Source organism: Anguilla rostrata, chromosome 1 (genome assembly GCF_018555375.3).
Source record: "Anguilla rostrata isolate EN2019 chromosome 1, ASM1855537v3, whole genome shotgun sequence".
NCBI lineage: Eukaryota > Metazoa > Chordata > Actinopteri > Anguilliformes > Anguillidae > Anguilla > Anguilla rostrata.
Window position 1 is genome coordinate 10,176,767 of NC_057933.1, and position 27,385 is coordinate 10,204,151.

The window sequence follows — 27,385 nt, forward strand, 5'->3', positions numbered from 1 at the left end:
GTGGTGAAGAATCAACACACACACACACACACACACACACACAGGCATATGTATATAGATACTGACAGGCACTAGGCAACAAATAAATATGGCTCAGGCAGACTGCTTCTGGCCTGCTTTTGTTAGGTTTTGCTATGAACTGTGTGCTTAATACAGATGAGCTACACATTCACAATGAGACAGATTTTGCTCTCAATCCTGGAGGTGCATTTTGCTCCTCTTTGATCAGTACCTCTAGAAAAGGGCTTTAAATCATTCATTTCTGCTTTCATGCTTTCAACATACATTTGAATAAAGCTGGCTGTACAAAAGTTGTATACATTTTGCCTTTCAGTTTTGAAATCCGATATCGATACGGAAAGCAGTATACATTTTGTGGAGCTGTAAATGCTCTTTGGCAAATTCACATAAAATCCATTTTCCTTTACACCGGGACAAGTAGTGTGAACTCATAGGTCTTAAGAACCCCGGGGTCATTGTGGGGGGGAAAATCATCATTGTCTTGTTAGGCCCGGAGGATGTAGTTTTATTTGATGCGCAAATCCAGCCGCGTGCTTGCGTGGCAATCTCTTCTGCACGCAGTATTCCGCTCAGCCTTTGAAAGGAAGACGAAGCCGCGGCAGCAGAAAGCTTAATGTGCTTTTCAGATAACCAGCCTTGAGCGACGGCGCTGATTACAGACATTGTTAGACTTCAGTCTTGGAAGCTGTTCTGATATCGCAGACAGTAGACGGAGGATTTATCCAATCTCGCATTTCAAGAAAACAAATTTTATGTTAATTCTGCGACGCATCAAAACTGGTGAGACATTTTTTTCACATCCTTTCCTCTGTGGCCAATTGGCTCGTTCGCTCTCGGCTTCAGTTGTGGCAACACCCAGCGGTGTTCATACGAGTCAGAGTCTGAGGTGTCTGAGTGTCAGAATACTCCTTCAATAACGACTGAATTGGACTTTAAAATAGAATCGGCTCTTTAACGCAGTCTAATACCAGGGGCGACTCACTATTGATCCTGTAAATTGGCCAGTACTGAAGGTCACTCGACTGTGAAAAAAATGAAGGTGTAAGACTGAGCAGTTTTACTGCGGAGAGAGGAGGTGGCCTCACACCTAACTCAGAGTGATAAGGCCGGCTGTTGAATATTGGTTGAAATATGAATGATCAAATGCATCCCATTGCATTCAATAAAACCTGAATTGAAGCTCTACTGCCCAACAGAATCTTACTTCTTCACTGCCAGCCCTCTGCATGATGAACTATTGGTTTTTGAACCAAGTCAGGCTGAATGATTACATTTACAAACGAGTGTTTAATTAATTTTTCAGATCAATAGCACGCGTGGGCAGGCATTCAATCCTCAGTTATTGATTCTGAATTAAACACAACTCCTGTCTTGTCAAAATGTTCATTCCCTTCATGAAATGCTTCAAAGATTCTTGAGCGTTTTTACAAATTTACATATTTGTTTGTGAATAATCCTGAGCAAAAGAATGGGATTTTTCTGAACACAACTGTTTAATGAGCAACCACATACAATCACTTCTGTCCACAACAGCTCTGTGGGGTATTCCAATCTACCATAATGTTATGTTCCCAGAAATCGGTGTGAGACAACTAAACTGACATTACATCACTCTTTTTTCTTATTGCCAAAAGGCTATTGCCAAAGAGTACACACTTATTGCATCTATGCTTTCTTATCCGTTTTTTTATTTATTTATTTAATTCTATAGGAGAAATCAGCTGGATACTGTTGCATAAATATATTCTTTATACACATATAATTCTGTGGTTGCCTGCAACAAAACCAAAAAATGAAACATCACTGGTTGTTGTCGCTTAAAGGCTCGAACTGTTAGCTCTGCCTGTCAGTTGAGCTGCCAGGGTTAAACTTCTGGTGTCCGCACACTCATGACCTTCAGTCCCTGTTAATGCAGTGTGTTGTTGGGCTTCATGGAAAGGATGGTTTCTTGGTGACAGAGTGACCATGCTTCAAGAGCCTTTCGGGATACTCGCAGTCATTTTTTAGAAAGTTGTATGTTGTTAAAAGCATTCTGTGCTCTGTCTGAGAGTGAGTTAAGTGTTTCACGTCACTGGGGGGTCACAGTGTACCTTTAATTATGGTTTGGCGGAGTGCATGCTGGAAGAGTAGTGCTTACCAGGCTTCGTAAGATCAAAGGCTTTTTTGTGGCTTTTTTTGTGCACAATCTGTGGTTCCATCACTTTTCAGGCTTTGGAAATCAATGAGTGCAGAATGAATTGACCATCACAGAAATAACTGATTGGGAGAAAAAATGCGGAATGCAGAACAACCATTTCTGGGAGGCAAGAGTACTCACCTACAGCGGCCATAAGAGACTCCACCTGGCAGTGAACCACAGAAAAACTGTAGGTAGGCACTGCGCCAAGATCTGTGCCAGGCAATGTGCCAGAATACTTCTGGTAGCACAGACATCGCCAGTGTGTCAGGGAGAGATTCTGTAAATGTACGTTTGCCAGACTCAAACACAATGGCTTCAGCTTGTTTGTTGATAGCAGCGAAACTTTCTCTCCAAGTTAGTTCTTTTGTGTTTACGATGCCTCGGCGATAAGTGGTACTGCTCCGCGTTCCAGCAGAGATGGGTTGAGAATCCTTCACATAATAACAGTATGTAATAAAGATAATGACCGTGTTTGATGCCAGTGTGACTCACAGCAAATATAATTACATGGCTTTTGTGTAACCGTGTTATGCCTCTGATGAAGGACGCTGACTTGCTGTTTGTTTTAATGAGCCTCCGAGCCTCTTTTCTTCCAGTCTCGCTGCTTCGGCGGTTGTGACACGCTGTGGAGCAGTTTCACCGCGCGCCACCGCCGCCTCGCCTGTCGCGGTGCTCTCGGGCTCCGTGACAGGTTGGCAGGCTGCCCTGCGGACCAGCCGATTGTCAGGGCCTTCCCCTGCATAGCACAGTAAACGGTGTCGCCATAGCCCCTGCAGTGAAATCAGGGAGGTCGGGCTCATGGGATCACTGCAAACGACTTTCACGAGGTCGCGACCTGCGGTCAGCGTGAGAAGCACTGCCATTTAGCTGAAAGTGGCAGTGTTTGCAAGTATGTTTTCCCTTTTCAACAGGTCTAGTTTTATTTTGGTTAAAACACCAGCATTTTAAAAAAAAGTGATAGCTACACCTAAAGCATAAACCACAAACATTTTGTATATTTAGATCAATTTTAAGTTATGTGGAAATTGCCCTGGATAAATCGATGCCTTCAGCTTGTTTATAGCATTATGTTAAATGGTGAACTGTCCATGGTGCTTATATTGCATATTCATATCACAACAAAAATTTGTTTATGACAAAATGAATTCCTTGCCTTCGTGCGGCTGATTAGCATGATTGAGTCTTCAAGGGAATCAATTGTATTGATACAATTTTACCTCTTAAATGCACCTGTCAAATGTTCATGCCATTGCCTTGTTAATTAAATGCTGTTAAATTGATTTGTCTCCCCCTGTTCATTAACTTTTAATATAGTGGATAATAATTTAGAAAAGGCTTAGTATGAAATAAACCAAGAAAGGTGATTCATTTTCTATTTTTCTAAGAGTCCTATTTTTAAAGATAATGACAGCATAAAATATATCACCAATATGTTTTAATTTGCACTGCCATCAATGTGCTTTATGAGACAGTTAGAAACAGAGGTAATTATGATACAATGATTTAGAGTGAATTAAACAGGGATCTACAGTATAATAAAACAAAATAATATATGGATTCTCTGTGTTTATATCAGAGTTGCAGCCTGCAAGGTGACTGCAGAGCAATCTGCGCTCATGAGGATGTTTAAACGTGTGGTTACGTTCTGAGCCATTCATCTGGTATGCTAGCTCATTTGGCATTAAAACATACACAACAGTGTCCCTATGCAGGCATGTGCAAAAATCAGATGAGATGATTAGTTTATACAGTATGTAGTCCTTGGTAGCTTGTTCATTTAATTTCAATGTATAATGAATTTTTTTTTTTAAAACTATTTGAAGGACGATTTCTCATTGAATTTAACAAATTCCAGCGACTCAACACTCTTTTATGAACCTGTACACAGAATATTTGTTGGTAAAACACAGACACTATAATGTAAATAAATAACTAATATAAAATACTTTGAACACACCAGGTATTTTTAATATGATTTAAAAGCACTGATAGTATTTACATCAAAAAGTTTTATTTTGGGATCAGATCTTCTGAACGTTGTGTCTGTTGTCAATGATCAGGGATATCTTGGTAAAAGAGTTAAAATGTTAAGCAGATGGTTTTCACTGTGAAAGCACATTTTCCAATGCCACACAGGAGCTGCTCTTCAAATCCCCACACAATAAACGAGCATAATTACTCTATGTTGTAGCCCCATGTAGCAGGAAAGGACCTGATTGTGTTTTAGAGGTGCAATTAAGGATGTTTAATTGAATAGGGAAACACTAAAATATCCATCAGCTTACCTGAAATAAATGAAAAGCAAGGAAAATGCAGCTGGAGAGCAGTTTGAATGCTGATTATGTTTCAGATTAATTTTTATTCCAGTCAGGAATTTGCTCTAAACAGACGAATGAAAAATGGCTACGGGTGATATGGTTGAGAATTTGATTCAGGTTTCTTCCTCTCTCTCTCTTTTTTTTTTTCGCAAACAGCAATGGTTAAGGTCAATGAGGTGATATAAATGGAATGTCGTGCTCTTTCACCCGACCAAACGGTTATTCAAATAAAGCGATGCACCCGACCGCCTGTATTAGGAAGAAGAAATGTAAGGGCCAAGTGAGTGAGGCTGAGCCAATGATCCATCTGCCAAAGTGAAATATAGCAATGGGCCTCCATTGTAGGAAAATTACATTGCTCTTGCTTCTATTTTAGTAAAAAAAAAAAACTGACTGAAGTGGAAAAGTGGAAATAAATTGGTTTAAAAGGTCTTCATCTCCCAGTATGTACAATTTCCAATTTCAGTGGAAAAAGAAAAACCACCCAAATATACGGTATTGATTTGTACTGTAAGTCCATAAACACACAGGTGCTATGGAGTGAAGTGAACTGGCCTGAAGCATGCGTTGTACAGAAATGTTTCTTTCTGCCGGTCATCATTACACGGAAAAGTGTTTGATCTGGCTGACAGAGGGAGAAGCGGCATGTTTGCAGCCATCTGTTGAGAAGGAGTGATCTGAGAGAGGACATGTTTGGCTCCCCTCTCTTGTGTTTACCCTCTGCTCCTCTTGAACTGAGAGCCCTTGTTCTCTCTTTCCCCGGCTCTGAGGTGATGTCATGAACAGCTCTGTTTTTCCACTGCCGTTTTTGGAAAACTGTGGGGTGGAGCAGGGGGGCGGCGGTGCTCTGTGTGGTGGAATTTTGTGTAAGGGAGTGCTAGGACGTGCCCACAGAACCACCCACCGGCCTCTGCAGTGATACCACCGCCTTGGCGTTCTTGCAGTTATTTGCCGTTGTGGATTTCTGGGTTTTGTATCAAATTCCAAAAGTAACGGCAGCACCACAAACAGTATATTGGGGCACTGCGAAGGCGCACGGCACTTGAACACAGCAGAATATAGGATGTAAATAAGCTGTTCCACAAAATGAGAATCAAGGATATCAAAGGTCGCTAGTTACTGGAAAATAACTTCATGGGATGGAAGTGAAATTTGGCAGTTTTCCCGCTATCCCGAATGCCTGTGAAATGCTGCTTCATAACTGAGACTTTATTTTCAGTTTTTTCCTTTGTGCTATATATATCTGAGGCAAGCTACCACTGCACAGATCTCATTCTCTGTAAAACCACTAGAAATTCCTATAATAACAGAGAAGACAAAGTGAACAACTCCCTTGGAGTGCTGTGTTTTAGAACATCTGGCCAAAGTATGGCTAATTGGTTTAGTTTATTAGCCTCTGTGTGAACATGACTCTGAGTTCAGCAATTCTCCTAGGCCTCTCAATTGTCTTTAAGTCGTTTCACATGTTAGTGAACTTGGGCAGCTGCAGAAAAAGTATACTGTGCGGAACATTGAAATGGGTAAATATACACTGAGGGGCAACAGAACTGCATTTTTAAGAGGCTCTGTAACAAACAAATGGCTAGCATTTCATTATCTTATGCTGAATGACTCATTATTTAATCATATGTTGCATTCCTGAAGAAAATCATCATTTTAAAGTCAGTAAATGGGCCACTTGCAACATTTCAAATCATTATGTGAAAGTGCAAGCATAATTATTCATGTGCCATCATGAAACAAAACTTGAGATACCAGGGTTTGTTTGTCAAGTGTTGAATAACTTTGGCTCATTTTGAATGTGCTATAAACAAAAAGCTTTTGCTAATCTAGCCAGTGTTAGTCCAATAATGCACAACTGCATTTCAGTACCTCATCAATCAGTATTATTAATCTGAAGGCTCCAATCAATTCATCCCCAAAAAATCTTTTGATATGGAGCCAATTGATGCTAACCTGTGGCAGGATCAAACTGGCCATAGGACAATTACTGTAACTGCATTAGCAAAAAGTTAGCTGCCTTTCTTAAAGGTCCCCACTGTGCCCACAGATCTTAAAGCAGTGATGCATCCCACAGGCCAGAATCCAATCCTGACTATGACAGCTGTGGTTGTAAGTCACCTTCCCCGGTTGATATGCTGCCTGCGGTCTGCCAACAGCCAATTGCGCGGTCCTTGTGCAGTCCTTCAGTGCAATGGCTGCACAGCCCAATGCAGAGTGGAGATATGATGCCTTCCAGCATTCCTTACAAGGTTATTGGCATTGAGTAGAGCCCCGACACAGACAACCATGTGCTGTAATTCAATGTCCATCTTTTATGACAGTTTATATTGCCTGATAATGTTTGACAGGGGCCTCTCTGTGTGGAGTTTGCATGTTCTCCTCATGTCCCCGTGCATTTTCACAGGGTACTCCAATTTCCTTCCGAAGTCCAAAGTCATGCGCTAAGTTAATTGGAGACACTCAGTTTCCCATAGGTATGAATGTGTGAGTGAATGGTGTGTGGGGTGTATTCCTGCCCCTCACCCACTGCATGCTGAGAACAGTCGCCATCACGTCCAGACACCCTGTGACCCCGACCAGGAATAAGTGTTTTAAGAAAATGGATGGATGTTTACTTTTCACTGCTCTATGAAATTGTGCATTGTCCTTAACTCTGATGAGCAAACTTAAGTAAATGTAATTTTTTATTGTAGACAAAAAATGAAACTGAAAATCAATGAAATTATTATATCATGATTAATTCATGTCATTCTAGGTGACAGACATAGCACAGTATGATAAGAGGGGTAGACAGACTTCACAATACTTATAACTATAGTTTACAGTAAACAAAAATCTGCATTATATATCTTCAAGTGAAAGACATATATCAGAGACTGTGTATCAGAGACTGCCTGCATTTGTTTCAGGATATTGGTTGGATTTCTTTGCTTGTATCTTCTGTAACTGTGAAACATCACCATCACCACATGTAGATGTGACAAAGCTTACTTTTATGAAGTGAAGTGCATACATTTGAGTCAAGAAGTCCTGTGGTCTGTGAATTAAATGTTTTTCCTGATGGCCCAGTGTTTGTATAACCTTTTTCTAGCATGGAGGTTTCCGGAGTGAAGTCAATGACTCATATGATTCCCCAAGAATCGCATGGGATTAGAAACTCTACAGGAAACCCTTGGTGCTGACACGATGTAGAAAAAGAACTGTGAAGTGGTAGCAGCATGAAAAATACTGGATCGTTTTCGTGCACTTCAATACACGCGTCAAAAGAACACTATCTGCATTGCATACGATTTACAGCGAACTCTGCTTTTCCTAAACAAAGTCATATCTTTCAAGGACCGAAACCAACCAAACAATCTTTAACACGGGATTCACATCAGACTGCTCTCGCGTAGGACTTATTTCAAACACTTGACGAATCCCGACAAACTGAGGACAATAAATACGTCTCATTAGCTATTATTTCCATGGAATAGATGATGCGTAAATATCTGGTGCAAGCACATGCCTCAAAACACCATGCCCAACTAAATGCATTTTCAGCTGCAGAAGAATGCAGTTTAATTTTTGATCTCGAGCCGTTTGTTAAATCTTTAATAAAAAATCGTCAATGTTTGTTTTTGGAAGTAACGTGAGACCAATGGGAATGTAAGCACCGTACTCATACATTTCACGTGACTGGCGATTCCATGAAGTAGTGAAGCTCGCAATACTGCGCCTTCAGAGAGGCAGGCAGCTGCGGCGCCAGTGTGCGTGTGTATACCATTGCTACTGACATTCAAATTGCAGCGTAGCCACGTTGGAACTATCAAGATTCCAAAAGCGAAATGGTCTCATCCAACCTGAGCAGATAACAGGATCGTCTTAACGCTCTGAAGTTGATGGACTGACAGAAACAATTAATCCGAAGCAAGACTGTTTAGCTAGCTAGCTAGCTACACGTGGAAACGTAGCTAGCTAGCAAGCATATAGAAAGTGGTAGGTTAATGGTTTTATTAACTCTTTCGGCATATTGTCGTTTCTGTACAGTTGGCTGATATTATCCAAATCGAAATATGATAGAAAATTTTAAATTAAGCTGGCAAGGAAATAAGTTAACTTCTTAGGAAAATAAGAAACATTCTAGTAAATTAGGAGCGCAGTCAGTGGCGTGAAATTGGCTAGACAGGGTCTACTGAAGTTGGCTGCGCGCTGTTAGACCTGACAGTGGCAGGATGTTGTACATTTCTAGATAATCTCTAGCTACTTAGTATTAGCCTACTTGTGTTGTGAGCTGTAGTTTAAAAAAACGACCTATAAAACGTGTCCCGTAAAAACTGAACTGTAACTGTTCCTTGCATTGCTGCACAGTAGCTCAAGTTAAAACTGTGACTTTTGGAACTAAGAAAACTGGGGACATCGGTCAGTCGTCATTAGACAAGTTGTCATTCACTTTTAAATGGTTTGTAAACAAAACTCTAAACATTAGCCTAAGTAACAAGAGCAGCTATTGCAAGACCTGCCTTACCACGCCTCCTCGGTTTCAGAACTGGCTGGCAGCTCTGCAGAGAGGGACTCCTGAAAAACCAAGGTGATGCATTGCGAGCGGTAACCTTGTTTTCACTTATCTTCTGCGGTGGACTGTATAGTTACATCGGACGTTAAAGATAGGTTTAAGTGTTGATCGCATTATACTGAAGTATTTGTACTGGTTATTTTCACTCGTTACCTGCATGATGTAATTTCAGGTAGCGTTATGGATTGCTATCGTAAACTGATATTTCATGGTGCATGTAGCGTACTTTGTTGTTTTCTATCATAAACATCATTTACTGGAACGTAAACATTGCATTAACATTTTCCAATAAAAGAACGGTCTAATGACCCGTTGGGCAAGCTTCAAAATATGACACTTTTTTTCCCAACTGGAAATTTAGTTTGTGAAAACTGACTGGGGCTTTGGAGTGGGCCAGCCGTATCGAAAATGGAATTGCAAGTATTTCCGACACACAGCTTGCAATATGTTTGTAATACAGGTAGCCTACCCAATACAGCCGGTGGCATAACGATTTTACTTCCTAAAGCTTTTCGTTTTGGCGAGCCATTCTTGCGTAGACTACGAATGCGGAGGACTTTAAGATACAAACTCGCGTGAAAACTTTGTATTACATTACAGTACGAATTAGCGCCGACGTGCTATTTATTTGGCACCAGACCTGCGCGGCAGATAGGCAGATAGACTGGTGCTTTCACAATCTGGAAGAGGCTATCCAAATAACTAACGGCGCGTCACATACTGCTGTAGACAATTTACATTTTACACAGACATTTAATGGTCCGGAGGACAACAGTTAACTACCGAATGAAGTAGGAAAGGCATAGCGTAGAAACTAACAGTATTCAGCTTTTAAGATTACGGATATTCTGTTGTTCTCACTATTTTTACCAGGTGTTGTTCTGAATATTTAAGCAAAAATAATATCAGACAGGGTTCAGAAGTCAGAAATGTTCTTAAACTAGTATAACAGAAAATGACTGGTGTAGATTAAGGTGTTCCTATACACCACAGGTTTGGTCATATGTTTGCCGAGAAACAATCTTATATTGTATTATATTGTTTGTATAGTCTAAAGCTCAGGATAGATACAGAAAACCAGCGCTGAGTAACAAATATGTGCTTTGATAACTAACGGTGCGCAATGACAGACAGCTGTAGATCTGCTCAAGCTCAATCGTTCGGTTTTGTTTCACTGACAGGAAATAACGTTTTCCCCTCTCCCATAGGAGTGCAGACCTGACTTTGATTTGACTATAGAGTTGAAATGGTCAGTACATTGTCTTAATTTAACCAGATATGGGAAGTGATGTTGAAATAGTTTGTTCCATGTCAATTCAGTCAAAATGGCACTCTTATGAGATCAGCTTATTTTGTGAAGGTGATTACCGTGGATGGATTTTCAAATTTACCCAGCCCCTTTTAAACGTCTGTTATGGCATTACTAATAGTATGGCTCTCGTTGTGTGCCTGTGATTTTCTGTTTTACCTCCTCCTTTCTGAGTAAAAATTCTGGTTCTTGTGATTCCCTATCAAATTGTCACTCTATAAGGGAGTAGCATCAACAACGTTTAAATGTCTTTGCTTGCCCTTCGGTGCCACTCTGGTGTTCTGTTACATTCTCAATAAAGTATATTAGATGTTTCCCTGCTCCTTCAGCTGTATTATGCTTACGCAAATACCTGCTTATGACAACGTCTTGATGGATCTTCTGTTTTGAAAAAGTAGTATGAGAAATGAGACTTTGTGGACTGCTGGGACTGCTAGTTACTGGCCTATACCAGTATTTTACTTGGCTATGTAAAGAAAGAAATGTGTGGAACTTTTTTCTTCCATTCCTTGATTCAGCCTGTATTTGTAAAATGACAGGCCTCTTTTTGTTGACAAGAGTGGATAATCCTATGGCTAGGTAATGCATGTGTTCTGTTTGAAGTAGTTGAAAGAATAATTCAATAAACGATTGCTGACAACAAGTAATTGAAGTATTTGTGCTTGAAGTATTTGACTGTTGGCTGCACCCTTGATAATTGCAAGTTTTTCTGCTCTTCACTGTATGCTATTATTTTGTGAAGAGCTGCAGTACCTGCCAATCTTCTCCCCCTCTATCAGGCTCACGTCCCCTCTATTGGGAGTTATGCTGTTGCCTTTTTTGTGAGAGTGTATGTTCAGATAGTCCAAAAAACTAAAACAAAACAAAAAACAGGTTGACAGGTTCTCTCACCAGAAATCTCTGTGAGCATTCTTGTCTGATGGTCTAGATTGGACTCTCTCTCTCTCTCTCTCCCTCTCCACTGAGTCCACACACACACTCGTATTTCCCTGGGGCGGAGTGGAATCCATTGTTGGGCGAGGAATTTAGGGGTGAGGTGATCTCTTTTAGATGCTTCAGACAGGGGGGTGTTATGGAGAGGACAGCGATGCGAGCGCACTCCCACTCCCTCCCCCGGTGCTCCTGTCTTCAGGTTTCCACCGCTACCCTCAGAAAAATAAAACAGATGGCCACCTGCTGTTCCTGGATGTTCTGAAGGAGCTTCATGCACTGTGGCAGGGCCCCTGTGATTGAACTGCTGTTGGCTACAGTATCCCTTGCGGAAATGGAACATACCGGCAAATATTGAAATAAAACCTTATCAGAGATATTCAAGCACAGATATATGATAAATAGCCTACATATGTGGCAAATATTCAAGGTATTACAGATTTCAGATATTGCTGTATATTAAAAAAAAGTGTGGCTTTATGCAGTGAAGTATATTTATTGTTATATAAAAAAAACTCAACATATTTACAGTGTATTGCAGTATATTCCATTTCTGCCTGTGTTGGTGGACACGCTTCCCACAAATGCTTTTGCATTGCAGATGACTGGGAGCAATGTACCTACGGCCCTGGTGTTCAGGTTGGCCCGCGCCCACACTCTTATAATCCTGGATCTTGAAGGCCTTAAACAAGACCTTGTATCTACCACGCCCGTGCGGCGTACTTCAGAAATGCCTTTTCTGACAAACGTCAGGATACCTGATGCCAGGTTCCAAACCCAAGTGTGCACGCGCAGTTCTGTTAGTGATGGCGCATTGCCTGATCTGCTGGTCTTGTTTCTCAGGACTGTAGGGCGAGAATGGAGAATATTTGAACCCCATATGGAAGTCATGGGGTGGGGGTGGGGGTGGGGGTGGGGGGGGTGTGACAGAGGCGATGGGTCTTCCAAGCAGTGTTCCGTTACCATCGCAGAGGCATTCCAGGAGTGACTCCCCCACTCCCTCAGGACTGGCTGATCTATGCTTCAACAGAAGTACGAACCTGCAAGAGTACAGACATGGTGCTCTCATATGTTTTCAGTTAGGCTATGGTTGGAGTAATGGAAATCCAGCCTTGTTCATTCCTCATAGATCAGGGCCAATCAGACCCGAGTTTAGTATCCTTCTTTAGCGCTGTGCAGAGATGTAGGCTAGGTGACGGTGAGATGATGTCACAGGATGCCGGGTCTCGTGTTCCCTTATGGTTCTCCCTGAAGGACCGATCTGCTCATCCTTGATGCTCTGACACATCATCTTTTTGCATTTTATGTAGATGGGTTGTCTGACTATGGTCTGTCTACCTAGGCAATGTTTTAGGCCCACTAGGGCATTTAATGGCTTGCACTGTGAAAATATTTCACTTGTTCAGTATAACGCCCCTGTTTTTGTGTGGTGACCCATTCTACTAAGGCCACGAGTTGGCAGTGTCGTCTTCCTCCCTCTGGTTCTGTGAGCTGTGGGCCATTACCCCCCAAACTTAGCCATGCAGAGTTCGGTCATTGAGTGTGTCTGTGTTGCTGTTGGTAACCTCCTCTGGTTTGAGCACTGCTGCAGAGCTTTGATACTGATTCCTGGCCCTGGTGGTTTTCCCAGAGGCAGTGGAGACGTGATATATCTGCAGCCTTGTCCGTGCTGAAGGCACCAGGCCTAGCCTGCCCATTGATGATGGTCCCGCTCCATTGAAGCTTTCGGCCGAGGTCTGCCTGGTCTGTGCTACTGGAGCCTGCTCACTGGATGCGAGTGGCCAGAGCATGAAATACTATGAAAGGACCTCAGTGATTTTTTAAACAGATCTCTTTTTTGTATGTCTATATAAGTATAGGCATGTCTAATCATTTCCTGTCTGGCCAAGGAAACAGTGGTCAGTTATGCAATACCTTAATATGTTTGAGTCAAAATTTAGTATTATGTTACAAGAATTCAATGGTAGCACCCCTTCAGTAAGTATCAAGGCTGTTGGCCCATGTGGAGTGAGGATGGAAATACATTTCTAATGAATTATAATTGTAATTCTAATAAATGCCAGTTTATTAAATGCTGTTATGTAAGTTTGTATATTATTTTGAACTGTCCATAACAGCAAATGGTTTATGTTGCATGGAAGTTGTCTGAAATGATCTTAATTAAGCTACGTAATTCATTATCCTCAACAGCCTACACAACAGCTTGCTAAATGGCACAAGTACCGGTTTGTTTTCAAGCACCATTTGTTTTCACAACAGGAAATTATTTTTCCAAATGAATGTGAGAGGATTACTTTTTCCCCAGAATGAGCCATTTACTGGCATAACCCTGTTCTACTCAACATTGTACTGCTGGAAGCAGACATTTTTCAACTTCTGAAATAAAAACAAGTGCTTTCAGAGACTTGGAAATGGGCTCTTCTTTTTTGCCAGTTTTGTCCCTCAGTAATCACAGACAAGTTTCCATGTTCTTTGTAAATAAGAAATTACGTTAGTGTGACACAGAGGTTTATTTACAATAGATGAAACACCCTGTATCTTGACCCTTCTCGTTTGCAGAATCGACTTAATAAAATTTCAGAATCAAGAAATGGACTGACTTTGTCGTAATATTAGAGTATTAACCTGCAGGCAGTTGCAGGTCAGTGCATGATAATACAGATACAATAAGCAGAAAGTAATTTCGTAATTACTGATGCAGTCTTGCAGTAAGAATTATTTAAGCAATTAGCTAGCCAGTCAATCAAAATTCATGTGTTAACGCAAGGGCACTGAACATTGCATAAACGATAGCTAGGGATTTTCAAAATATAACATTTGCAGTCAATTTTAGATAAATGGATTGATGAAATTAATTATCCCTGAAGGATAGCTGTAAATATGCATAAAATATGCAAATGATATGCACGGGCCAAAATTGATGATGTCAAGCATGAGATATTTTGCAGCCTGAATTAATTGATGCATTCATTATGTTTTGCAACCCTATTGACATTAACTAGCTAACTGTTATTGTGATATTGAGAACTGACCCTGGGTTTATAACTTGGTCATTGTAAAAAAAGATTTTCTTTCAGCTGCTTTTGTCACTTCATTGACACTGTTTTTTTTTTTGTAATTGTAAAGAACCTTACCTGTTGACATACTGAGTCACCTGGCTAGTAACTTTAGCCAGCGTGTGCAAAGGAGAATATGCCATTTCAGTGTGCCAGGCCTGTGGTGTCTGGGGAAGGGGGGGGGGGGTGTCAATGCATTTTCAGTGTCCCACAAAAGCCCCATGATGGATGTGGGAAATATCGGTTGATGCAGTCAGCAGATCTGCGAATTGGACAACCCCCCAATTGCTATTCATCACGTAGAACTTGATCCATCAACAAGTAGGCCCAGGCCCGCACCATGATTAATGACTAAACATACCCTGAACCTGATTAATGACTAACCAGCAGTCTTCCATCACAGAGGGGATGATGGGTCATTTTTCAGACGTATTGTGGCTTTATGTTACAATTAAGGGTGAGAACACAGAACACTTCTGATATGTCACCTTGTACTCAAAGAAAATAAGTGTGCAGGGGCTTGACGCTTTGTGCTGTGGATACAAGTGCTTAACTTGCATTTTCCAGATGTCTATAATATTGGTGTATCGTAGCCTATTAGGCTACTGCATGTTCGATTTTTAAGCAAAAAAGAAATTGCCAAAACCAAACCAAGATGTAATTTTTCTAAACAAAATCAGTTATGGACAAGGATAGGCATGGTGGCAATGTACTGTTTTGTCTGTGAGAGCATTTTAATCGTTTTATAAAACCTTGATCTGTAAGAGCAAGTTCATATTCACATTTTTTAACCACTCATTAGGTGGCCAAGCTCTCCTAAGTTTGTTACTACCCCATTAGTTTGTGTCAATACTGTGGTACCAGTAATTATGCACAGGTTATTTTGAATTCAAAAGCAGTCACCCCTTCTCACAGTTTTACTGCCCTATGAAGAGGATCACTTAAAGAAACAAAATGGTGCCCGGCTGTTTGATTCACGGCTCCATTGCGACAGCTTGGCACAGCTTCCTAGCCGCTTCCGAGTCTCAGTTCAAAGCTGATTGGTTCTGTGTATCCTTTCTCCTTACAATTTAGCTTTGCTGGAAGCAGTTCACTATTGATAGTCTTGCTGCTGCTCTCTGAAAAAAGCAGTCCCTCTGAAAAAGCAACCATCTACATTCAGGGGAAAAAAACATTTTCTTTTAGTCATTAGTGTAACTCGGTTGTTGCGTTATAAAGAAATCTTTATTTTTACATTTTAAAATCAAAAGTTGAGCATTCAAGCATCATTGAGCATCTCAAATACGGTGCCTTTTTAGGATTTTGGGTGCTTTTCTAGTATGGCTGAAGCACCAGGGATGATTTTGAGTCCTGGGATTTTCCGTTTTCGGTCCTTGATTTGGTTTGTAGCCACTGCACAGCTTATTCCCTGTTCAAAGGCCTATCAGTGCCTCAATAACTGTTGAGAATGCTGGAGTAATCGAGTGTTTATACTAAAACTGTAGAAATAAATGGCATCCTTGCATTCAAGGAAAAGTGTGATGTTATTTTTTTTTCTTTTTACAGATACAAGGACAAATTTTAGTCCCTGTCATCAAGATAATATATGCGCCTGGCTGGGGGTCTAAGCCCAATAAATATGTCAGATACTGAATATACTGTTGCTTCTAATGATGGTTAATTAAGAGGGAACATTCTACACTGTGTACTTGCAAGGACAAACATTTGACCTTGAGTATCTTGGTGAAGTGGGAAAGGGATGCCAGGAGAGAGGGAGTGATGGCAGGACAGATGGACAGAGGGAGGGAGGGCAGAAGAGATGGAGAGAGGGAGGGGAAGAGAGATGGAGAGAGGGAAGGAAGGCAGGATAGATAGCAGAAGAGATGGAGGGTGGGAGAGAAATGGAGAGAGGGTGGGGTGGAAGGAGGGCAGGACAGAGGAGGAGGGTTGTAGAGGTGGCAAGAGGGAGGGTAGGAGGACAGGAGAGGGAGGGCAGGAGGGAGAGAGAGGAGGCAGGAGAGACGGAGAGATAGAAGGTGGGAGAGATGGAGAGAGGGAAGGAGGGCAGGATAGAGGGAGGAATGGACAGAGGACAGGAGCGAGGGAGGGAGGGCGGGACACTGAGCTTTTTGAATCTGAGAAGGAAAACGATCTGTAAGGATGAAGCGTTGGCGGTCAGGGAATCAAACCATGTGTTCTAAACACGACTCCGAGCCAGACTCTCTGTCATCCCTCACAAACAACAGATTTATTCATTCATTTCCCTTTTACTTTCTTTTTCAACAGTGTTGCTTGTACTGTGTGTTGTAGCAAGACCACTGCCAAATACTGAAAGGAGTATCATTTGGTTCAGTTAGCCTTTGAAATGAAGAGTTAATATTTGAGGAAGGTAGATGAATTGGTTCTTGGCCGTGTTCTTACCTGGGTGAAATCTGTTTTGGTATAGGCTAACTGCTGGAGTATGGATGGGACCCATTTTACTTAAAATGATTTGTCCTGTGGTGTGTGGGCACTTAGGAATGGTCAAGGTGACACATGGAGATCTGGTATTGTTTAATGCATTCCGTGTAGCATATGTGTTAGATAATCTTGTTCAGACTAAAGGTTTTCAACCCTGCCCTCAATTGACTGAATAAAAATGAAAGAATTCCTGATGAATTGCAGGTAGGGGTGGGTCCTCTGCAAGTTTTAAATTCTGTTCAGTAAAAGCTTGCTTACAGAATTTTAATGATTTGTAAGAATTGTAGTACAGATCAATTGCTGTTCTGTGCAGCTTCACAGGCTAGATTTTTGCAGCAACTATCAAGATTTTCTCTTTGTTCATTTTTTTTCAGAGCAACAGGGAAATAAACCCTAAAGTTTGATGTACTCTGGTGGGTTGTTAATTTCAGGGTTTTAGGGATTTTTTTCTGTTATGCACTCAAAAGGAAAAAAAAATTAACATAATTAAATACTTTTCCCTTAATGCAATTTAGCAAGAGTGATTACTAGAATTCTTAAGGATTGAAATTGTCGCATTTGTAATCTACATGGATAAGAGTGTCTACTAGCTTGGTGAAATATAAAAATTCAAGGCACAAATGAACAAAATTCACCCACAGTCCACCATTGTTCTGTTGCTTAATAAAGAGACTGTAGAGAATGTTGCCATTAACACGAGGAACTCATTCGTCTTAGAAAGCTGGAGGTGGCAGAGGTCAAATTTTTAATTCTTCATGCTCACCTCAGCATGGCTTTGCTTTTGACTGTAAGAGCATTGTTTTTCTGTGATGGCAGCGAAAGGCTGGTGTGCCTTCCAATTTCATCGGTTTCTTCTATTTACGAACTAATCCATATTGGAATGTGAAAATTCTGCTGGTCTTAGCAGCTGGTGTTAGCACGGTGTTAGCAGCATGCTGTTTGTTAACCACTGATCTACTGCTTTCGTCTTATCCCTGAAAGCAAACGTAACATTTCTCTGAGAAATATTGACTCCCACTTTATCCGTCACCACAAAGTAGGCTACTTGTAATGGCGCATGTTCTCCATTCTGCTGAATTCCATCACGCTTATTTGAAGGGGAAGAAAGGACTGTAGAAAAAGGAAGATACTGTAAGGTTCTCAGGTTGAGAGTAGGCAGCTTTGACGGACACAGGGCCCGTCTGAGCTCGCCGGGCGTCACTAACGCGAGATCCCTCCATGCGGGGAACCTCGGGAACGGCACGCGTGACGGTAGCTAAACGGATTTCACGCCAACGCAACGGGCGAGCGGAAAAAAATCGCACCGCTGCTCTTTTCAGCGCCCCTGAGGGGGAAATGGAGTGTTTCAGGGGTTAATCTCCCACCGCCCTGGATGTGCAGTTTAGGGATGCGCCCCCCCCTCCCCCCCCCCCCCCCCCAACCGCCCGCTGGCTGAAGGATTGTTCTCTCGCTGCAGCCTCCCACCTGGGGGATGGCTTCATACCGGCTGTCTACACCTGGAGAAGAGGGCAGGAGCATTAGCTGTCAGCTGGAAGGCTCTATCTGAGCCAATCACTGCTCAGCGTTTAAATCCAGGACTGAGTGAGAGAGACCGTTTTGAGGGCTCTTATATGGTGCTGAAGACTGCTTTTTGTAATGCAGCCGTGATGCACCCCTTCCAGACCGGAAACCTGTGTGAAATGGAGCTATTTTCTATATTTTATTTTCATTTCTATAAATAGTGAGGAAAGCCAAAATGGCTGGTACTTTGCCCTGGGTAGCAGAGGGCATTTTTCTTTGCTGTCATTTGGAGCATTAGGATGTTTTAAAATGGCCAACTGTGGCTTCCTTCATACATTTATGATTATTTTTAGAAGACATTTTTCTTTTGTTTTTCTGAATAATTTTGAAAAATGTTTTGTATATTTTTGTTGTGTTGTATTACAGAATTCCAGACATGTCCAATAATGGCCTTTGTGCCTTTCAGGTAAAAACAAGGATGAATTTCATTTTTGCATGAAGAACTGGTTGTACTTGTCATATTGCAAAGGTAGAATTACGTGAATGCAAATTCACACTTGTGAGTTAAATAAGATTCCAGCTACTGCTATACTTGATTTGTGCTGATAAATATTTTTTAAATATCTGGATGTACTGAAGCAACATGAGAGATTAACTCAAGATCTTTACAAATATTCCAGGTGCAATCTGTAAACCTCAGTGCGTGTTCAAAATGTTATGTTTTGTAAAAATGTGACTTCTGTAGTGGGGGTGGGGTCCATCTTCTTGGAACACCGTGTATCCAGTAAAGTGCTGTTTGTGCCAAAGTTTGTTGCTTGTTTTTTTCAAAATGAAGAAAGGATTTTGATTGGTTCATACACTATAACAGTGATTCTCAACTCGGGCCAGAAAGGGCCGGTGTGGGTGCAGGCTTTTGTTCCAACCAAGCAGTTACACACCTGATTCTACTAATCAACCTTTGGAGTCTTTACTAAGGACCTTGATTAGTAGAATCAGGTGTGTAACTGCTTAGTTGGAACAAAAGCCTACACCCACACCGGCCCTTTCTGGCCCGAGTTGAGAACTACTGCACTATAATATATATATGCATTTGGTACTCTTTGCCCTACCACTTCATGCTTGTGTTGCAGTTGACCTGTCACCACTTCAGTTGCTCTTTACTGTAATCTGTAATGATATAAAGAGAATTAGGAATCACTACTATCAACATCTTCCAACATTGTTGTTGCCAGCACATATCGCATATTGAGATGTTTATCATGTGGCAATATTACTCATTACTGGTTGGTTTATTTGCAGTGAAAACCTTCAAAAGTGTAATTACAATGGAGCATGTTCCAAAGTCAACTCTGTAATGGAAGTTTTTGTCAGTTGTAAGCATTAAGTAACAGAAAATGGAGAAAGCATTTGCTTCCGATGCAAATTTCTGTTTAGCATAGTAGTCGCTCTCTGGCTGAGTCATCGGAGATAATTTTCAGCTGTTCAAGTGTTTCCGTATATAGAGTGGTTAATAACAATATGCACTGAAAGCTTCTCCTCTGACTCAAAGAATTCAGAAAGTTGTGACTCAGAAAGCGTGGTCTTTGCTGGTTCAGTGGTATATCGCTGTTTCCGGCTAGTTTGTTTGTATTTCCGGCCAGCCTGCGCTCCTGAACTGCTCACAGGATGTAGTGTTAGTGTGCTGTTTCGTTTGCGTCTTGACCCAGATTGACCCCCTCGGTAAGTATGACAGCATGTTGTTGAAATGGACTTGAAGGATAAATTGTTCCTTGCTCAGTGTCAACGAACAAATTGATGTTAAGGCCACTGAATCAATTAAGGAGATGGATTTAATGTGTACGTAGGGGGAAAAATACTCAGTGTTTCACTCATTATGTCCTGCTGAGTTTTCAATAGTCTTACTGTAATCTTACAGATTCCGTATTATTTTATTACTGGTGAAGGTTGAAGTGAAGATTGTGACCAGCGAGCTTGAAGAGCTATTACTCTTACTGACCTGACTTTCAGCAGACTGGAGTAATCTGTACATATAAAATTTGTATGACACTTTTATTTCACAGATAGGGTGTTGCCATCAGAAGACAGAACTAGTAGACCTTTACCCTTTTCGAGGAGAAGATGTTTCTTACCCTTTTCAAGGATAGGAAAGGTCTCCTCAATGAGCTTTTTTAAAATCTAGTTTTCTCTACTGGTTTTCTAGTTTTCTCCATGGATCCTTTCTTTGCCTGCAGGAGAAGGTCGAACACATACGGAAAACCAATCAGCCAGCATATGGATTTACAGATAAATTTTCTCCAAGTGGTCAACAGTGGTTGACAACACGTGATACTAACAAAACGGATTCTGCCAATGTAATCTTATGGCAAATAATGCCTAAATTGGATAAAATCTATGTAATTGTTACATAGAGGCAACACTGAGACAGTGCTTGTAATTTACATAAACACATAGCCTAGGTTTGTGCTGGAAACGCAAGCGAACGCTGCTTATTTTAGGTTTGTGACTGTATACTAAATGCCTGAAGGAGGTAGGAAAACAAATCCCCTTTAAATGTGCTGTCACCATGCCCTGTAGGCACTGTATAATGGGGTTTTATATAGGAAACTATATAGGGCAGATTCACATTTTCAATCTGTGGTTGTGGTTTGGGATGAACTGATTTAATTAGGCCTATACTCAGCAATTATGCCCCCATTTTGGAGGTAAGCAATTGCGAGTCTTGAGTGAGGATGCACCTGGCTTGGATAAGTCCTGCTTAGTTGGGAATGTGTGAAATATAAGTTCCTCATCTAACCCCTAGACATTCATAACCCTGAAAGAGTCTGTAAATGAATGTGGGGTATGCAAGACAAACTAATCATGTAATTTGCTTCTATTCCACATTGCTTGTGTTTGACGCTCAGGACTTGGAAGTTGGCACATTTACATTGGCCAACTCAAGAATGTACCCAACTTTTCTTGCTCAAGTAGGCGGTGCACAGTGTGCCTGTAGCAGGAGTTTATTTTACCACCGACCTTGTCAAAAATCTGTGATGTGTCGGAGGTAGCTGATGGCCGTGAGGACCTAGAAAAACATGAGTTGTCACACTGCAATTCGCGCTCAAAATAACCGTTGCTGCAGTGAATTTTAGGGGTCTATTTGCCTTATGGTTATAGAGCGATATTTGTTTACAGATAACTGCTTCCTGTCACCATCGGGAGTAAATACGATTACAGCTTACCCCTACTTTAATTTGAAGTCCTATTTAGAACCTTTCCATGTGGAACACTTTTTGAAGTTGTTTTCTAAAATAAAATAGCCCAAGGAATAGCTAATGCGTTGCTTCATGCATCACTTGACAGAATAATTAAACTTCCATGTGCTTTGACTGAAATTAAGTCTTGCCTGTACTTTTGCAAAGAAACTATATTGTTTCATGGTACCAAGTGTTAAAAGGAATACATTTGCATTTGCTTGTATGTAGGCTGAATTTAACCATAACTGCTCTGAAATATTACGTAAATTTACACTGTCAATAGATCAGCAGTTTTCAGTGAATTTGAGTTTGTATTGACACGTCTTAGCAGGTGAGCTTTGGTACAAAGTTGATGGGGTGACGAGTGTTGTGGGATGATTCTGTTCAAACCATGATTTAACGGTTTCATTGATGTTTAGGACAAAAGAGGAAGGAGATTAGTCTTTCAATTTAGTTCCACAGGTCTCTCGGACCGCAAAATGAAATGCTTCTGGGACCGAGTGTAATGTGGCTTATACGACCATGCAATGCTGCAGCATCCATCAGGGGCCGCGGCTTCATTTTGAGTCCAGTAACCTTTTTTTTGGGGTCTTGATTCAGCTCATTTTATCGGAAGTCATAGTTTTAAATTGAGGCTCTGTGTTAGCGTTAGCTCCTGGGACTCTGCATCTCAACACGGATAAGTCTGTTTGACTTGCGTTGCCTGTGAGGAGGTTTCCTCGCGCTCGTTGTGTGCAGTGGACCGTACGGGATTTAATGTGATGTGAAGCTTACGCACCCCCCTCGGGCTGGCTGAGGGGTCCTGAAGAAAAACAGTGCCCTCATCACTCAAAGCACGCTCCTCTGTGCCTCTCTCGACAGATAAGGGCTGACCGTCGCCGCTCTTAGCCCCCAAAATGAGTGCCAAATCCGCCATTATCAAGGAGGTTTTCGCGCCACATGACGAGAAGATGCTGGGTGCCGTGCAGGTCAAGAGGAGAACGAAGAAAAAGATCCCCTTTCTGGCCACCGGGGGCCAGGGGGACTACATGACCTTCATCTGCCTGTCAGGTAATGCCTCACTCTGTCATATCCTGCTCCACCTGCTCTCAGGTACATTACAGCTTCAGTTACCCACTCCACCTGCTCTCAGGTACACTAGGGCTTCATTTACCAACTCCACCTGCTCTCAGGTAGACTAGGGCTTCAGTTACCAACTCCACCTGCTCTCAGGTACACTAGGGCTTCAGTTACCAACTCCACCTGCTCTCAGGTAGACTAGGGCTTCAGTTACCAACTCCACCTGCTCTCAGGTAGACTAGGGCTTCAGTTACCAACTCCACCTGCTCTCAGGTAGACTAGGGCTTCAGTTACCAACTGCATCTGCTCTCAGGTACACTAGGGCTTCATTTACCAACTCCACCTGCTCTCAGGTACACTAGGGCTTAATTTACCAACTCCACCTGCTCTCAGGTAGACTAGGGCTTCAGTTACCAACTCCACCTGCTCTCAGGTATACTGGGGCTTCAGTTACCAACTCCACCTGCTCTCAGGTACACTAGGGCTTCAGTTACCAACTCTACCTGCTCTCAGGTACCTGGCTTAATTACCAACTCACCTGCTCTCAGGTAGACTAGGGCTTCAGTTACCAACTCCACCTGCTCTCAGGTATACTGGGGCTTCAGTTACCAACTCCACCTGCTCTCAGGTACACTAGGGCTTCAGTTACCAACTCCACCTGCTCTCAGGTACACTATGGCCCACCTGCTCACAGGTATGGTAGAACTGCTATTACCAACTCCACCTGGTCTCAGATACAGTAGGGGTGCTGCTACCAACTCAACCCATAATCAGGCAAGATAGGGCATTTGTTTCCTGCTCCACCGACTGTCAGGTAAGGTGCACAGTATGGCATCACAGCGCAACTTCCCTTTTTAATTAAATACTTTCTCCCTTTTTAATTAAACTCATACAAAATGAGCTTTTGAGTAGCTGATCAGATGCTCTCTTGACTGCGTTAATTAAACTGTCCTAATGCCTCTGCTGCAGCTGATTTTAATTTGACACATTGATTTACCTTTTTATTCAAATGTGAAGAATTTCAAGGTCAGACAAAGTAGAGTAAATTGTTGAAATAGTCTATTATAAGGTCAGTGTACAACATAGAAGGTGCTGCCATTATGCGTCAATAATTTGGTCTCATTTTTTCTTCAATCTTGTTATTCTTAAATAGGATCTCTTAAATAATTACTCCAATTTTTTGTGTAAAGGTATCTTTAAACATGCCAGACACCAGGGACCAATCTTGCTTGAGCCATTTTTAAATATCAGCTTCAATTTATGTACTCTGTCTCTTTTGTACAGGTGGTTTCCATGTGAATAAGTGTGATAAATAGGAAGTCAGTTTTGCGACCGTGTATTTACTTCTTATTGAATTGAAACAGACAGGCACAAATATGGATTTTACAAAGTTTTATCGCAGTTGAAAGCTTAAGCAATGTTCTCAGCTCTTCCTTAATGCATCTGTAACAGTGATACTCACTTAATGGTGTGCGTGGGTACAAGCTATTGAATAAAACATGGGATTCTTTAAAAGGTGGAAGTTTGCAAACTCGTGGATTGAAGTACACTTTATTCTAGATGTCAGAAATGCATGCATTCAAGCTTGCAGGAGCCTTCAAACGTGTGCCCCCTTTCTCCAAATGAATTGTGTACAAAAGAGTTTCTTTAGCTTTAATGCTCACACATATACCAATGTGACAGAAACATGAAAGCCATAAGGATTGAAAAATTTTAGCTTTTTGTTTCAGTAAAACTTAAAGAAATCAGTCCTCCTACGTTCTCAGTTGAACTTAATGGCTCTCATGTTATTGACATTATACAATCCCTAACTATGCTGTGGTTGCTAATGGTTTGCTTCTATATGTTCTATTGAAGGAATATGAAAAATGGGCTCATTATGAGTTTTATACATACATAAATCTTTTTTTGCTGGGAAAGGATGTTGTTGAAAGCTGTGCAAACGTTTGAAAATAAATGAAATATTTCATTGACTCACCGTCCCACCTCCGCAGATATTCCTTCCCTTCAGCTCTGACTCCGGGGTCACTCTGCAATTTGAGCTCGGGGCCAATGATCATCCAACACAGCTGTAAGACATTAATCCACCAGCCATTCTCTATAGGGACCGAAAAGCGGATTTTTCTTGGAAAGTGTTAAATGATGAACGGTGGTTAAAGTGCATGGGGAGGGACAGTCGGTTAAAAAGGTTGATGTCATATAGAGATCAGTGGCTTGCAGGGTTCACGCTTACGCGTTGTTGGACGTTTTTGAAACACGCGTTGTGACGGTGTGCGAGGCCCGTACCTCTGTGTTTCCTCCTGGCTCTTGCTCACCAAGCTAACGGGATTGATTTTGAACAGGCTGTCTGCGCAGCAGTATTTGAGAAAAAATATCGAACCCGCAGTGTCCTGTGGGGGAGTGGTCTTGCTGTTAATCTTAATAACTGGCAGTGGTTCTTGGTGTGGAAAATTCAAACGGCTCTGAAATATCAGTTGGAGGGGGATTTGCATTAAGCCGGTCCTGCGGTGGGCGGGAAGGCGGTGCTGGGGTGGTAAAAGTTCAGCAGCGGGGTCGTGTGGCTGGAGCTGATTGTACTGAGTTTGGCTCCATAGGAATCAGGGGGGAGGGCTAAAGGAGACCCAGGAAGTGGAAAGTATCCTAGTGCACGCTGCATACTGCGTCTTCATTCAAAATTTATGCGGCTTAACTCTGTGCAAGTGGCTTCTCCTACTGTTGTTTTTGGGGAAAGTGTGTTTGCGTCTCAATGTATTTCTCGGCCGTATAGATTTACAGATTGGCTGAGCAGATTGGGGTTAATACGAAGTGGCCTCTGAACCTTACCTGGGAAAAGCACAGGCCACTGAACCTGTGCGGGGCCTCTAGAAGTTAGAGTGAAATATTTATAGCAGTTGGGCCCGCGTAGAACTCATAGGACCAGGTGGGCCAGGACTGCCTTGGTGGGCGTCCACAATTGGGTGCGGTGGATCAGCCAAGATAAATGGGTGGGGCCAGGATATTTTGGTGGCCTTGGTCCACCCTGGCCCACCCATCCCTCCGTGGTCAGGATGCCTTTTAATGTGTCATCGGTGTGGGAACAGCAGACTCTGTGGCCGGTGGGTAAGCTCAGCAGTGTTGCGTGATGAGGGGGCCACTCGCTCCAGGCCCAGGGTCTGTGGTGTCGCCCCGCTGGCCGGGGTTGCCCTGCTCGAGGGCTGATACTGGGAGTCCTGCTCGGTCGGCACCGGGGCCGAGGGCTGTGGTCTGAGCTGAAGCTCTTCCATTGCTTTCCCTGCATCTTCATCTTACTCGTTTTTGCCCAATGAACTAGTAATCCTGAGATTAATAAGAGTACACTGCGTCAGAGCCTTATCGGGCTCATTCCAGGAAATAAGAATTTACTAATCATTTTCTGATTCTCTGTCTTAGCTTATTGTTTAGTTTCACCAGAAGTGCCCCAAGGTTACCAGATGGGAGGAAGCGTTTGTGCCCATTGCTCCCCTCTCCGGATGCTGTGGCATGCCCTAGGAGAGAAGCAGGGTCTTGTGGGTCTCGAAGTCTCGGCTGAGGGAATTCCTGCTCTCTTCCTGTGCACGGCGATCCTCTGTTCTGCTTATTTTATTATCTGACAGTATTGCATATCCATTACGGGGAAGCTGCTGCGAGAGCATTTTCAGCTTGTTTGTTTTCATCTCATTGAGAATACAAGAGCACTTGCTTTGCTGAATTACTGCAGGCCCGGGGGGAGGCACTCGGTAACAAGCCACTGATCATCAGATGAAATGATTTGAGTGAAGCCCTGGCTGGGTTCTCTCTCTCTCTCTCTCTTCTTCATTTTCGAAAGGAGAGCATTCGTGTGAAAAGTCGTTCCTTGTCCCGCCATTGTGACAGTTGTAAATTCATTGTGAATGATGTAGGCTACGCGGTGGATAAAATAAACAAGCAATACAAAATGGAAACACCACTGTAAATACGGTAGGCTGTAATTGGTCTTGATGAAACTGGCTGCTCTTTCCCCAGCTTCAAATTTATGGTCTACTGCTCCCCTGCTTTCCCTTGCATTTCAAATGAATGGCCGTCCTGGCATTAATCTGACATCCACGTCCCGGAATATGTACTTCTACCCACTGTTGCACTTTTCTGGTGATGTACTTTCCGCAGAGTTCCGTGTCGACAGCACCTCAGACACGGTTGCTAAGGAAACATCAGCCAGTTTAGCTGACCTGGTCACAGGAGCTCCTGGCGAACATGTCCCGAAAATCACCCGTCCCTGACGTCTCCTCTCGCCGCCACTTTAGCAGTAATTATAGGCAACCAAGCGTGTCCAGCTTTTTAATACACAACCCTATGCATGCTGGGATGCCATTTGTTCAATTAGTGGATTAACCACACCTGTGTGGTAGCCTGTACTTTGCATATACTTGTTTTCTCTCATTTGCCCTGATGTTAACCATTTTTGTTCACTGCCTGTAGGTGGAAAAGAGAAAGTAATCCAATACCGGGCTGCAAATTAGATATGCTATATGTGAATGTTATATGTTATATCACATATCTTTACTTCAGTTCTGAAATGTAATTTCACCTTTTCGTTCAATGCAGAACTTGTTTTTTTTCACAATTCTGCCAGTATGTCCAATATTACTTTTTACTTAAATATTACATGTAGGCCACACTGTCAGATTAGACTTTGGATTTGTTTTCTTTAGTTAACACCCATAAATATCGAAGCCCCTATTCGGGATGTTAAGAGTGAATGCCTGACGTTGTTGCTGTCCAAGATTATGTAGCCAGAATTGCAGAA

General features: G+C 42.1%; 1 protein-coding gene across 3 annotated transcripts in view; it reads left to right on the forward strand.

Moving 5' to 3' along the window:
- Positions 1-8,199: 8,199 nt before the first annotated feature.
- Positions 8,200-27,385, forward strand: part of stxbp6 (syntaxin binding protein 6 (amisyn)) — a 79,400-nt gene continuing 60,214 nt past the window's right edge. The window contains exons 1-3 of one of the 3 annotated variants that reach the window (XM_064321512.1): positions 8,200-8,499; positions 9,048-9,091; positions 22,408-22,596. In XM_064321512.1, coding sequence (XP_064177582.1) covers positions 22,443-22,596 — 154 coding nt within the window. In that variant the 5' untranslated portion in view covers positions 8,200-8,499; positions 9,048-9,091; positions 22,408-22,442. The remainder of the gene's footprint in view (positions 8,500-9,047; positions 9,092-22,407; positions 22,597-27,385) is intronic. The other 2 variants (XM_064321504.1, XM_064321518.1) reach the window with 2 other exon arrangements.